General features: G+C 41.5%; 1 protein-coding gene across 6 annotated transcripts in view; it reads left to right on the top strand.

Annotated features, from left to right (window-relative positions):
• Positions 1–14,724, top strand: part of trim36 (tripartite motif containing 36) — a 49,079-nt gene extending 34,355 nt beyond the window's left edge. For all 6 annotated transcript variants that reach the window (XM_049577891.1, XM_049577892.1, XM_049577893.1 and 3 more), the window contains 5 exons: positions 5,269–5,386; positions 5,510–5,715; positions 9,033–9,216; positions 9,678–9,791; positions 11,435–14,724. In XM_049577891.1, the coding sequence (XP_049433848.1) occupies positions 5,269–5,386; positions 5,510–5,715; positions 9,033–9,216; positions 9,678–9,791; positions 11,435–11,804 (992 nt within the window). In that variant the 3' untranslated portion in view covers positions 11,805–14,724. The remainder of the gene's footprint in view (positions 1–5,268; positions 5,387–5,509; positions 5,716–9,032; positions 9,217–9,677; positions 9,792–11,434) is intronic.
• Positions 14,725–15,484: the final 760 nt, after the last annotated feature.

Raw genomic sequence — 15,484 nt, forward strand, 5'->3', positions numbered from 1 at the left:
TTATAGTCCCATTGTCTATTCTCTTGTTTTCTTTTTGGCTAAACATACCCTGAGATGAGCATTACCCTGACAAACATTTTTAAAAAATCATAATAATATATATGATAATGGGTCTTTTTATATAAAAATGTACCCTAAGCGAATCACTGCTGCATTCTTTTGGGAACGTGCTGCATGCAGTCTTTTTGGTGGCTGTCATATTGATGTGTGTGTTTAATCTAGGCAGCCTGCGGGAGTTACTGAAGCTCTTAGTCTGAGCTCAGAGAGCGAAAAGAAGCTGTAGGGGCCATTTATACACTGCAGTAATTTAATTGAAGTCTTGGCAGATGATGCAGCAGTGAAGAACCACTATAGTATCCCTGGACAGTGCCCCTAAGCTCTTATACACCCATTACACAGGAAACTGAAAACACATTTATGTTTAGTTTGGAGAAACTTGAGGCTGATTTTAAATAGGAGTCTAAAGTGACTGCAAAGACGTTGCTGTCATGTGTTTTCCTCTTCAGTAAGTGAATATCTCATTGAAAAGTTCTGAATATAATGCCAGCCATCTCGTCAGTCTTTAACACTGCATGTGTCAGGTTTTTCTCAGTGCCTCCACGTTTTCAAGTCACATCTTCCCCTCTTGGATAACGCTGTGTTTGTGCTCCCAAGTGTTAACCCAGCTGTGGCCCCTTTGCAGATTTTGACCCCTTGCTTCACCTCTTGAGAGGCCATGAAAGACTGTGTTGTCACATGTAAATGCCCATTTGTGGTCCATTACAAATTGGAGTTTCCTCAGTGTCAGGCTGAGAACAGTGCTCCTCAACTATTTCCACTTTAGTGGAAAAGTTTTAATTTAATAAACAAAGATACGAGGAGCTGAAGGTCCAGTCGTCTCACATTTGTAAAGGGAGTGTTGGAATGAGAATGGACCCAAGAGAAAGCTGTTTCCTGCAGAGTAACTTGGCCTTCTTGCTCTCTGTCTGGCAGCAGCCTGTACTGTATGTGATCAATGGTGCTGTTCTCTCTGAGTCACTGAACTCTGGTGGCTGCTGCCTGCTGTGTCGGATGGCTCACTGCCCTGTTTGCTTTTTGCCTGTTGTTCCATCTGTTGGAAAACGGGTGAAAACATAAAACCTTTTTGTCATTGTTAGCAGCTAGTTAATCTGAATAAACAGATCTGCATATGTATGCAGGATCTGTTCAGTTTGTAGTCCTGGTAGGATTGACCAATCACATTTGAGCAGGATTTGGATGCCTGCAGGTCAGATGTCTGCGGAGAGCAAGAAAAGGTGGAATGCATCAGCCAAGAGGCAGTATTGGAATCCAAGGGCTATCATATGAGGATTTATTAGATATTTTTCCAGATTTGTCTGCATTCATATCATAGAATACTGTACTGTGGACTCCTGATTTGAGTTTGGCACTTCAGCTGCTACCATCTTGGTTTTTTGGAGCCACAATTGACCATATTTGGGCAAGTGGCTGGTGCTGTGGAGGAGTGAGGGGTGGATCTGACTGAAGCTCGGACACTATCGGCAGACAGCCTGTCACTCAAAGCGGCCCGCCCTTAAATATGCATAACTTTTAAGCTTTAACAAAATTTAAATGGTTGAGTTCAGTTGTATAAAAAGTCATCCCTGTACAGTTTTCATGAAGGGGGGAACATGTTTATTTCTGCTGTAAAGTTGGTCATTTTAACATGGGCATCTGTGGATGGACTGGCCAGCCTTGAGTGGCCATTCAAGGAACTGCAGTTTTTGGCACTTATGTGTTTGCCTCATTTTTTCAGCCCCTCTTGATTGCCACTTGATTTCTATGCAGATATCTGTTTACAAAGATTAGCCAAAATGTTGTCTGGGTCTTTCTCAAGTTGCCAGTCAAACCATATACGATGAGCAGTGCATTGCCTTGGATATCCACTGGCTACAACGAAATGACTGAAATATTGGCTTATCGTTGTCAGACTGATGGCAGATGTGTTCCGACATTGGCTTGTTTGTCACTTGATTTACAGTGGAGTGATAACTCATTACTTTGCTTGCTTACTACTGAACTTACATGAGAGTGCTTTTGTTTTGTAACATGAGTTGAAAAGGAAAGAATTAAAGTTTCTGCTCAGGCAGTTTTGTTCTGTGCCCATCAGATGAAAATGAAAAGAGCCAGAGTTTTACTTTAAAGGCTATTTTTGATCCACTCTCCCTGGCAAGATGTTTAAGATAGCCAAAAAATCAAATAAAATGAAATCTGCAAAGTTTAGGCACAGCAGCAGAAACAAGAAAGGTAATTTTAAAAAAAAAAAAAAAAAATCCTGCATGTAAGGCGTGGGCGACACGGCGAAAATCTTCTGTCACGGTGTAGGTAATTTTATATCATGGTAATGGTATACATCATGATGCAGTAAATGTTCTGTGTATTCAATTAAGAAATGGTTAAAAATAACTATGGATTACTTCATCACATTTGATATGTTTTTTTTCTTTTTGTTTGGAACTTCCATACAAACAGAAAACAACTGCTTCATGTGAGACAACACTTGAGTTAGTAACAAAAGACTCAAACCAGTGAAATTCTTTCATCAGGGAAGCTCTGAGGTTCCAATAAACCATAACTTTAAAGTGTTACAGGTCTGCCCAAATTACGTTACTTTATGAGGCTGCTGGACTTGCGAAATCATGCAGGAATCCAGCCCTGATCTGCTACATAGCCTGACCTGAATAGCTGCTGCAGTAGAAACAGGTTTTCCCAAATCTGTAGTGGTGGACACATTTCTGCTGACCATGCTCAACCCTAACATGACTGTGTGGTTGTACATGAAAATGCACTGGGCTGTTAGAGGACACAAGCTCTCGAAGCAAAGTTATGTCTGGGAGAATAAGACTTTGGAGACTGAGGATTAGCCAAGAGACTTTGGAGGCCCAGAGAGGTTTTCGTCAGTGGTGACACTGGTCAGCAAGGGGAATCTGCCTGTAGGGGAAAAGCGCTTTAGAAAAGAGAGGGTTTGGGAATGTCAAAAGATGGATAAACATGGGAAGAATAGACAACTAGAGGGATGGAAATGGTACAAAGGAGATGAGGAGGGCAATTGTCACAGGGAGAATGAATGAAGCATGCAGAGAAATGCCTTGATCTTAGAGAGAAAAGAGGGTGACCTACATGGTTACAGTAATATGATTCTGTTTCTGGAGAAAAATGAGCTCTGGGCTGTGAGAACAGTAAATGATAAGGTGCATGGAGTGGATTATATTGACATCAATGAGAGGATGGATGGGAAGTGGGCTGCAGTAGATGACTGTAAAGGTTGATGCTTTACAGGAAATCTTTACAACCACCACATGGAGAGAACAAACAGGAAGTATGGTGAGAAAGTGGAATAGAAGAAGCAGAATGTGGTGTGACGCAGCCATGGTAAAGAGATGGAAGAAAATTGGAGGTGAAAGTGGGAGAGAGGAGGAGAGAGGTGGTGTTGGTGGTGGGGGTGCTTTACAAAGTGCATTTCCTGGCAGTGCGTCTATGTGAAAACCTCTTAACAGGCTCCATTATGCAAGACAGTCTTGTCCATTGTCCTGAGTGGATAGTCCTGATCCCGACAAATCTAATCTTTGCCACACTCACACTGCGGCATTTGCTTAAACCCAAGTTATTGAGCTGAAACATTATACTAAGCATGATTAAGACTCAGAGATTTTACTGGAATTTAGTAGGTTTTCCATTTATGCATGAGATCTGTTGAATTTGGCAAATCACCAGAAACAAGTTCTTCAGCATGAACCTCTGCCATGTGCAATATGTTTAAAACTTGGATTTTGTTGGCTGAATATTGCACACATTAAGCACAAAATCTTAGACTGAAGGTGGGGGAAACTTAACTTTTAAATGCATTGTGATTCTCTCTTGAAAGATTACGTCTTGATACAGAAAAGTCAATGTGGATGGTAAAACATAATGAACATAAACATGTGCATCATGTTAACGTCCCAAACTAGCATACTTTTTGAGTTTTGGTAAGTGTAGGGTCTGCAGGAAACAAACTAAAAGTTGCTGAGAGGCTGGACCTGGTTAACTTGTCTGACACACCAACAAAAGATCCACTGAGATCCAAAAATTTGTTAAATACATGTAAAAGAATTGACTTATTATATTGTGCACAAACTTGGAATCAAAATGATCACAGTGAAAAAAGTGTGGTCAACAAAAAATACAGTGACCCACTCACCCTCTCTCTACAACCAAAAAAAAACCAAAAAACCCCACACAGGTGAAGATGAGATGCTGATATAGATTATGACACTATAGAGTCACCGCCCATACCCGTGTGACCCCACTCTCCCAATAACCCCAATCACAAAAATATATAATATTCCAAAACACTAACCAAAAACATAACAATACAGAAATATAAACCATCCCAAAACTTACTTATCTTACAAAATCCATTCCTTCCTAAATTAATTCATGGCTCCAACGGTGAAATTGGACAAATGACAATGCAGTGCGCCGCAGATGGATGCAATCCAGCCCACATTTGAGGAAAAAATTAAAGGAATTAAATCATGTATTGGAATTAAAACAAAATTTGATGCATCAACATCAAGCGGCAGCATGCAAATGCCCAAAACTGCAGTTCTGTGAATGGCCACTTGAGGCTGGCTCCAGAAGCAAGTCAGTCCCCATAGACCCCCATGTTAGAATGCACGACTTTACAGTAGAAATAAACATGTTTACAGCCTGGTACAAAAAGCTCCGCTCTCTATAGCTAATTTTCTCCATCATGGCAACTGTACGGAGGTTACATTTTTTGATAACTCACCTGCTTACATTTTATCAAGGCTTAAAGTTACACATAATGAAGGGCGGGCCACTCTGAGTTACAGGCTGTCTGCTGATAGTGTCCTCGGCTTCTCAGTCAGATCCACCCCTCACTCCTCCGCAGCTCCTGCTTCTTGTCCAAATGTCTTCTGACTCCAAAAATCCAAAATGACGATGGATGAAATGCCGAACTCAAGGCTTCAAAATGCTATTCCACAAACCAGTGGGTGATGTCACCATTGCTACATTCATTATTTTTACAGTCTATGATCAAGATGCATCAATAATCATTTTATAGCCTTCAGAATCAGAATTGAATTGTGAAACGCCTGGAGATTCCCATCCCTATTTTTAGTACCTCTTGTTTATTTACTATATGTAAGTAATTAGAGGATGACCTACATTGACTGTCTTGCAAATTCTGATTTACATTTTACTAATTTGTTATCTTGCTTTTCTTTTCTCACTCCTCTCCAGTTCCAGACCCTCCTCTGATTGACTTGTCCAACAGCAGAGTCTATAACGAGGCATCAATCTGCTGGAGGCTGTCTGACGATCACCTACCTACAGATCACCACGTGCTTGAATACCGCAGGTGGGTGCACACATACAAAGAAATACCAGCAAGAGACAAGTGGAGGATTGTGTAGGTTCACAGACAAGCTATAGCTATGTGGAAGAATCTAAATGACTTGTTGATGTACTTCTTTTTCTCCAGACTCGGAGGCCCGGGCCAATCCCCGTCCCAGGAGGACGGTGAGGACAGTGGTGTCTGGAGGGCTACAGACAGGGTTTATGGTCCCAGCACTGTGGTGTGTGACCTGGACCCTGACAGCCTGTACGCCTTCAGGGTCCGAAGCTGCAGGAACTCCATGTTCAGCCCCCACAGCCCTGAGGTCACCTTCCACACTCCTCCTGCACCAGGTAAGCCTGAGAAGCAGGGGGAAGTTTCCAGTTAATTTGCTGCACATGTCTGCTCCCTTTTCTTCCCCCATGATGGGTGTGTGCTCTTGGTCCGTCCTTTGAGTCTTAAGTTGGACATAAATGGAGGAGGGAACATGAGGAAGAGAAATGTTGAGGCAATGTGAAGATGTCGGTTGAATTCCTGAAGACAAAAACAATGGCAGAAACTTTTCATTAAGCTCAATCAATTCAGTCTGTTACTGTTGTTGATGCTAAGTGTGTTAATGAAGTGACAGAGTGTTATTATGTACAAGAGAACCAGCCCCTGTTATTGGGCCTCTTTTGGCCAAAGCAACGGCTAAGCTCCTCTAACCCGTTTATTTCTCTGAGCACGTCTGAATGTTCTGCATTTGGATTTTAGAAAAGACTATCAGATGACAGATGCTTCACTGTTTCTGAATTTAGAATTCTCTTGCACGACTGAGGTAATGAAGCACAATGGTGTTTAGTTTATCACCATGGTGATGGCTTTTGTCTCAGATGGCTGAAACCAGTATAGGTTTTGTCTGAGTGTGGGAGTGGAGGGTGCTGTACAGCGCGACAGCTTGGAAAAGAAACCTGCAGTTGCATCTGTTGCAAGCATTTTAGGCATGCCTGACAGACGCAAAGCGGAATTCATTAACAACAATCATACTCCCCAACCATCTGCTGAACTTGAATTCAGATCCTATCCGCCCAGTAAGGGACTGTGTTGCTTTGATTCATGTTCTGCTCAGCAATTATTTCATTCTCCTCACTGGTTGCGCTGATTATTCATACTGTCAGAGCGAAGTCTGGGATTTCCAGAGGTCTTTTCTGTGGTACTGTCACTTAGTTTTGACACACTCCAGACTCCCCAGTTTCCCCTCCCGTGGCAGGAGCCTGCATCAAAGTCAGTCTGTTGCACACATGCATACATGACACGTCACTCTCTGCACAAGCCTTGTCATTTGTGTTGTGATGGGAGCTTCCACATTCCTGTGCTCTCTGGTTCGTGTAAGACTGGGTGGATGGATTCACTGTGCGTCAGTAATGAGGTGACATTTCAGGCCAGGGTGAAAGGCAGAGGACAAAACATGAACTGGCACGCACACACGCAAAAAAATGCTACTCATGACGAAGCATGAGTGGACATAGTTACAGACAGCAAACGTGTTCAGCCATACCCTTAAGCACTTAGGTCTTTGCTCATCCGCGTTTGTCAGTCTTGGGCCCAATCCCATTTCCTGTTTTTACCTCTACTCCTCATTTTCAAAGGTCCCTTTGTTCCCCAGAAAAGAGTTACAAGGGATAGTGGATGCTAGCAATTGGTTCACAACTAACTGTAACACTATCATTGGATCAAACATGTCATCAAAGAAAAAAGAAAAAAGGCTAATGTTAACAGCCTGTCCTCCTACCCTGCCAGTCTGCACTGGTAGCAGAGGAGCGGTAACAAGCACAGTTACTTTGCTTCTGGACTTTAGTTAAATTTTGGGCGTCCTATGCCATGAAGGGAGGAATTGGTCATAAAAATATGCCAGAATATGGGACTGTGGTGGTCTCTCTTCACGAGCTACCCAGACATCAGCATACCACTAGCGATGTCTTCTTTAATGGTTGTCATGAAGTAAAGAAGCATAATACATTGAAAGAACATAATGCAATAGTTATCGTAATATTTACATTTCTATGAACACAGACGGTACATTTGAGAGTTTTGTTTATTGCTTGTGTGGCCATCTTGCCAATGATTTCTCATAACACTTGGTTTGAAGCGTGCCTCTGGAAACTCTCCATTTGAAGGACCGTGTAGCCCTAACACTTTGCTCTACCCCTTTATTCCCCACAAGAATAAGAAGGACACCTTAAGGTGCCCACTAGCTCACCTGGTAGAGCAGGCACCTCATGTACAAAGGCTGTGACCGTGCTGCAGCGGCCGTGGGTTTGATTCCAACACACGGCCCTTTGCTGCATGTCATCCCCCCTCTCTCTTCCTCTTTCACGCTATGACTGTCCAATCAAATAAAGGCAAAAAGCCCCCCAAAGGAAGGACACCCTACCCCTAGACATGAACACGCATGAACACGCATGAATCACTTAGCCCTACCCCAAAAAGGGGTAGGGCTAAGTGATAGAGGCACAGAGTGTTTTGGGATTGAGCCTTGGATTGAGTCATTTGATGAGTAATAACCCAGCATGGACCCAGCATGTCTAACAGCCAATATGCTGGTTGCGTTGAAAAAAAAAATCCCCTTTTTGAGCCCATGGATGCTGAACTTACAGATTTCAAGGTCTGATTGTGGTTGAGACACAGTTATCTGTCCCAGGTGCTCATCACTTACTCACTGTTTAAAAAAAAAAAAAAAAAAAAAAATCTATACTATAAATATCTAGGTCTACTTCTTCACTGCATGTCAAATTAAAATATCGTTGCTTTGGGACTAATTTCATGCTGCAGCAATTACGTTTGCCCCCATTTTTCTTTTATTATTTATTTAATGACTGGCAGCATTAATTTACAGCACGGAGCAGATGTCACAGGTTCTCTGCAACATGGGTGTAGAAAACCTCAGCTGAGCCGATCCATTTTTTTATTTTATTTTTTTGAGTGAACACAACTAGTGTTGGTGAACAAAAAATTAGGCTTTAGGCTTCTAGTTTAGCTCGACAAGATAACTGTCAGTATCGGTGCATCCCTGCTACATAGCTGCAGCATTGTCTTTTCACCCGTTAGTCATGGTAATACTATTATCATTATCATGGCCTAGTTGTTGGAAGGACTTCCCTAGACGCATGCAAATTAACTGGTCTTCCCCAGTGTAGACCCTGGATTGCATGGGACGGTTGAGTGAACAGGCATAATCATGTTAGCCTGTATGTACCCTGGATTATTGTAATCGTGGCCTTTGGCCCACAAACTATTTATAGAATGCATTTAATTGCACCCAGATGATGAATATAAATGGCAGCTGCACATAAGAAATGAGGATAGGGTTTCATGGCTGTTACTCTTCACAGTGTGATGATGATGGCAAGTATATCCTTGTGTAGTGCTTTAAGATTGTGCTATAGCGCCCTCATGTGTCAGCTCTTCTTACCTACCCAGCTCCAGTTCCCTAACAGGGAATAAACAAGTGTCTTTTGCATGAGTTGTATGCACTCACATTTTTTTGTTTTCCTGAGCTTAATGATTTCTTTCTTCTGATCTCTTCTCCTCCTCCCTCCTTTGCCCCTGTTTTGTCCACTTTTCTGTCTTTTTGTCTTCTCTCCCATTGTCCATCCTCTGGCTCATTCGCCCCCTGTCTCTTCACATACAGCTTTTGGTTTCCTGTTCAGCGACAAGTGTGGCTTCAGCACGGAGCGGCTCATTCTGAACAAGCGACGGGACACTGTGGAGAGTGTAGCGAGCATGGCCTTCCTCCTTGCAGCAGAGCGTGTGCAGACGGGCAGCTACATGCAACTCGACTACATCATTGGGGACACGGGCATCTCTCAGGGAAGGTACGCTGAAAACTGACAACACTGGGAGTTTGCAAAAAAAGAAGTTGTGATCAGCAGTATATTTAATTTACTGCTTAACAAATTAATGTTGCAAAATGAGGCTAAATGTTGGGAAAAAAGGTATGAGCTGTACAATCATCTGATAATTAGATGACAGAACAGAGGCACAGTAGCATGCAGTGTGAAAGCCTTCTGGTTTCTTGCTCATTAGACAACCAGTATGTCATGCTGTCTGGATATAAAATATTCAAGAGAGAGAAAATAGAGATGGAACTTTATTTTTGAGCACAAGGTGGTGGGATTATTAAACTGCCAGTCTTTATCGTCTTCACCTCCATTCAGAGAGTGAGGTGATGTTTTGCACCAGGATTGTCAGAGGACTCATCAGAAAATTATCTCAACAATGGATCATTAAATTTGTAGTCCTGCAGTAAAAAGTAATTGCTCCTCATGTTTTTCAGACACTTTTGGGCCTTCAAGGTGGAGCCGTATTCCTACATGGTTAAAGTTGGAGTGGCCTCTGATTCGAAGCTGATTGAATGGTTCCACAATCCCAGAGATACCAGCAGCCCAAGGTAACTGCAAGTGTGCAGGATACACAGCTGTCATATACAATTTGTCCACAATCTGTCAACATGTGATGAAATTAAACTGTACAAATTCTGTTTGTTTACCGTTGCATACCTGACTGCAGCACAGACAAACAATCTCAGCACAGCGATAAGTGTGTTTGAGTCATACCTAATCCTGTGATGTAAGAGAACCAGTATAAACTCGTAAAGAGCTTACTCTCAGACAAAGCCTGCCTTTCTCACAGGATCAGCTCATGTAAAAGCATGTAAAGGAACACATTTATTTACGCAAATGCATGTTAAATCTATGGTAATTACATAATGTACACGAAGTGATAAACAGTGGACAGCATTCAGCTAGTTATTTGGAGGGTGAGTGTGTATTTTTCCCTCTGTAGAAAATGCCTGAAAAATCACGAGTCCTTCTTTTCTTGCTATTGTCGTTGTTTTTTTGTTTTTGAAAGGAATAGATAAGTAATAATAATACATTGGATTTATATAGTGCTTTTCTAAGTATAAGTAATAGCAGTGTGTTAATGTAAAACAGCTAACATCAAAGGTTAACACAGCTCTCAATTAATAGCCAAGAATTCACTGGTTCAAGTCCCTTGGAATATGATTATTAATATTAATAATTATTCTTTTTTGTCTTCTTTGATTTTAAATTGGATGCATGTGTATTCTGGACTGTTGGTTAGACAAAACAAAACATCTGGAGGCATCACCTTTGAGCTCTGGGGGAATATGATGGGACTTTTTCTCTATTTTCTGACATTTTATACACCAAATGATTAATTGATTCTTCACACACTTAGGATGAGTTGGGACAGATCTTTAACCTGCTTCCTATTTTACACATGATTGTGATCCTGGCTCTAAGGCTCCTGACACACCAAGCTGGTAGTCGGCTGTCAGTCAATGTTAGGCAATTGGTGAGCATCTGTTGCCCTAGTTTTTGCAGTGTGTCCTGCACGGATAGCACTCATTGGCCACTTACGCCCGTTTTTTAGCTGATTAAGCATGTTGCAATGAGGCTGGGGGAGCCTGTCGGTGAATGAAATTGCTCTGATTGATTGGCAGTGTAGCTGAGTTGATGACATTAGCCAGTTGTTTACTTTCCTCACTTTAGTTTCTAAAGTCAAGAGGGCATGAGATCAAAGCAAACGTATTATCAGGTCAGATTGTGGTATTTGCCACTGAGGTCTTCAGCAAAAAATAGTTTGTGATTGATTGTTTGTGCCATTGTTCACTAGTGCGTGATAAATATCCTTCGTTCTTTCAACATTGAGTTGTGTTGTTAATGTGCTAACTGGCTAACTAGCATCTTGAAGCTGTCCTCTGGTTTCCCTCTTTGAATGACGAACACAGTCTATCGCCGCCTGCTGCATTGGCGTTATTTCATCTCACACAGGTGCACAGCTGGCCATTGTCTTTAGTCTTTATGGTGTGTGTTCATGTGCCACTCTTTGGCCAAGACACAGGCTACGTGGGCTCCTTCATCACTAGTTCTTTGATGTCTCTAGTTCTTTGAATTGATGGCTTGGTGTGTCTGGGTCATAATATAGGTTTCAAAACATTTGATACAAACTGTAAGAACCTTAAGTCTATATGCCCATTAATCGTCTCCTCCTTCTTCCCTTCACCAGGTATGACCATGATAGTGGGCATGACAGCGGCAGTGAAGACGCATGCTATGAGCTCTCCCAGCCCTTCACCCTCCTCACCCTCGGCATGGGCAAGCTCTTCATCCCCAAGGCTTCCTCATCCTCTTCCGTCTCCACTGCAAACGCACCGGCCGGTGACCCCGGCAACCGCGTGCTTCCCATGCCACAGCGCTTGGGTGTATGCCTAGATTACGATGCATGCCGAGTGTTTTTCTACGATGCAGACACCATGAGGTGCCTTTACGAGAGGCAGGTGGATTGTTCGGGAACAATGTATCCAGCTTTCGGTCTCATGGGCAGCGGCAAGGTTCAACTGGAGGAGTTCATCACCGCTAAGAGACTGACCTTCTGAGGAGGCACGAAGCACACTGATGCTGCTTAGTCTTTGGCGTGTCCTGAGAAGAGCGGTTTTTATTGACAGGGTGATGGAGTACAATCCAAATAGATTTTCTGAAGGTCAGATGAAGCAGATGTGATCAGGGCCTTTAGTCCTAAATGTGAAAATGGGATCTCTGCTAAAGAGTGGTCTATTTAGAGTTGGCATGATTAATGTATGATGCATACACAAGAGTATGACGCTGAATATTAGTGTCCACATACAAAGGTCTTCAGAGGTTGGTATGTGAAAGGTCTTCTCTACATACCAAAGTCTCTCTTTATTGTATTTGACATGGTTTTAATCGCCAGCTATGATCAGCTGTTGTCCAATTAGCTGCAAAGTTAGTCTGCAGCGACTTTAAATATTTGTTTTAACATGAAACGCCTTCGAGCTTACACTTACACTTCCTCTTTTGCCAGGTACATGTTTATAGATTATTTTGTGTGTGTATTAATTATGGGTGGTCTTTCTGGCTCTTCTCTGTAACTACTTGTCGAAACGTAGCAGCATAGATTTAGATGTAATCTTGGTGGACCTGAGAGCCTTGTAGCTACTTTAAAGCTAGCGCCTTCGTGCCTTTTTTTTGGTTTTGTTTTTCATAGGAAATGGGTCCCTTACTGTTTAGTGTCATTGCACAAGCACCATGAAAATACTTCTCAACATAAATACTGTATGTGTTTTTACTGTAGGTGGTTTGATCACAGACACTGGTGTCAAAGTTATAACCTTACTATTATTCATCATATTAACCTATTTACTCTTGACTCTATCACAGTTAACACTACTTTTCCTCCTTGTCACAGTTACGTTCAGCTGTTTTTGCACAATGATGAATGAAGCTGCGCACATGATAATCATCACATTTGATCACTACCTAGTTAGCTTCTTCACGATAAACATTGTAGACATACTTTCACACTTTCACGCTCGCAAAAAGCGTTCACATTTGGAGTAATCGCTTAGATTTCAAAGCCTCTCACTGTTTGCACAGCACTGAATGTGACTCCAACACCATTAAACCAGCCAGGTACCAGACCACCGGGTACTTGTTGTCAGTGTCAGTTTGACAGCTGCAAAGTCACTCATAGCCAAAGCGTGTTGGTTCTGGTGCTGACTCAAGTGCAACACACCGCTCTGTGGCCTAGCAGCCTTTAAACACAGTTTAAAAACAAACAAAAAAAAGTTATTCAGGTTCTTACAGAAAGTGCTATCACAAAACACACTTTGCTATCAAAACCACCGTTTGCTTGCAGTGCAGACACACAAAGTGTAGCATATTGGGATGTCACCGTTGAGTTTGGCTATCAGACAGATCACCTAAGTGGTTGATTGGCTTTGATTACATCAGGTCAGATATTTAAGTCTGAGAGAGCACACTAGAGAGACTTTTCGCCGGGCGACCGCACTTGTTTTTGTATAGACATATACTGTATATGTGCCTGCACGTTGGTTTGTTTGTACATTCATGTATATTTTGATTTCTGGCGGGTTAGGGTAATCGGTGTGTGTGTGTTTTCTCAGGTTTCTGGCCCTGACTGGGGCCCCAATGCTACCTACCTCTATCCGTCAGGCCTGGAAAACCTTAACTACTGTACCTTTCCTCGCAGAAACAAGTTTGGTTTGATTTGCAGCTTTGTCCGCAACAGTCCGCTCAATATTTCCGCCTTCTCTTTAAACGTCAGATAATAAGCTGATCTTTCAGTACGTTTGATTTATTTTCCATGTACATATTAATTCAGAGTATTATTTTCAGTGAAATAAAGTACATCTTAAATAGTTATTAGTTGGTGTTTGCTTGCGGAACGAGATGTGTATCACTATTGGTGGAAATTACTGTAACCTGTCCAGCTGCCTTTGTCAAGGGAGTGTTTCTCAAATGGTACTAACAACCTTTTCTTCCTCCTTTTTTGTGGTGTTGGTTTGATTAAGTCAGTTTAAATGTTTAGATATATAGTGTGGAACACATTATGGGTTTTTGTTCTGGGTTAAACATTCAATGCTTCATGTAGCCGGACAGAAACCTTCTCCAGTTTAAAAAAGAAATATTGGATTTCTGTGACTGTACATATATTTTGTCTCACAGGTGTTGCTCTGTTATTTTCTCTACACTTTTCAGAGGTCACAGGCCTGAACCCTGATCCCTGTACTTTAAATTGACTGTTTCAACATCTTTAAAACAAGTCTATGCATAAATGAATTGGCAGGGCAGGTTCACGTTTTTATTTCCATCACAGAATGTATTCCTGTTTCTTACCGCTGAATGTTCGCTGGTTTTCTTCTCTTGGTTCGTTCCACTCGGGGTCACAGCACAGTTGTTTGTAGTTATAGAAATCTGATAAAAGGCTTGTCATCTCAACATCTCATCTGATTTTAAAGTAAAATGCATCCTAGCCTGCTTTTTTAGCAACGAATTTAGAACCAAATATTTTGCAGGCTGGCTCTCAATCTAATTCCAAGCTAGCACTTTAAAAATCTGTAGCATGTCAGCAAGTGTTTGGCTCTGCAGGTGTGTATCTTAAATGTATGTGCAATATTATGAAACAGGCTGTAGAAAAGCATTTAGACAGACATAAGCCTATTGAGACAATTTGCACTGTAATTAGTTTATAGTTTACTTTGTGGTTTAAAGTGGGGTTTTCCTCGATACAAAGTTTAAACACTACTTGATTTGTAAATGTGTTTGTTTTTGAACTGAACTCTAAATTAGTGACAGTGCACTTGTCTTTGTGTGTTTTCTCCAGAGGTTTTGGATGTGGTGTGTAAGTGGTGGGTTTCTGTACGTGTAGTATGTAAAGATGTGGAAATATTGTTCTCTGCTCTGATTCCTGGAAATGCTACACTCTTTAATTTGCTGTGTGGGGACTTCATCAAATAAAACTAGTGTGTTTTTAAATCTACTTTGTCTCTTTAATGAGCTGTTGTGTAGTTACTCTAGATTTAGATTAATTTAGCAGAGGTGTAATGTGCAGATGTTCGGGCAGGCTGTCTGATACCGCTTTGTGAAACCTATTACCCTTAAACATGATGAGTCTTTCCATTCTTGCATTGGAATTTATTCCTTGCATAAACATGTCAGTTTTATTTATTCAGCCCAATATCACAAACCATAATTTGCTTCATGGAGCTTTATAAAGCATACGACACACTTTGCCCTTTTATTGTGATAAAGAAAACTCCCTGCAACAAGCCCTTTATCAGGAAACAAAGAAATGCTGTCTTGCATGCAGTAGATGTTTGAGAACTACCACAGATCTTCATGTTTACATACCTTGGCACTGTGGAAACTCAGCAAAACCTTAATCTTTCTTTTAATAGTTCAGCTGTTCAGGTATGTTTAGGATGTCTTGTAATACTTCTTTGTAGTTTCACTGGGACATTTGCTTCCAAAGATGAGTTGATTGCACATAAAACAAAATTAGAGATTAAGTGGGACACAGAATTAATTAGGCTAGTATCACTGCAAACATGGATTAGTAAAAATCTACCATACATCAAACACACAGTGTAACAATCTAGTGTATTGAGACAATAGCCAAAATAAACTAAGGAGACTAAAGATTATACAGCATTGCCCTGATATAACACCTGAGGGCACTGAAATGGATGAGTGTGCATATGTAACAGCTGTAAGATGGTTCCTCACAGGCTGAAGA

Source organism: Epinephelus fuscoguttatus, linkage group LG6, assembly GCF_011397635.1.
Source record: "Epinephelus fuscoguttatus linkage group LG6, E.fuscoguttatus.final_Chr_v1".
Taxonomy (NCBI): domain Eukaryota; kingdom Metazoa; phylum Chordata; class Actinopteri; order Perciformes; family Serranidae; genus Epinephelus; species Epinephelus fuscoguttatus.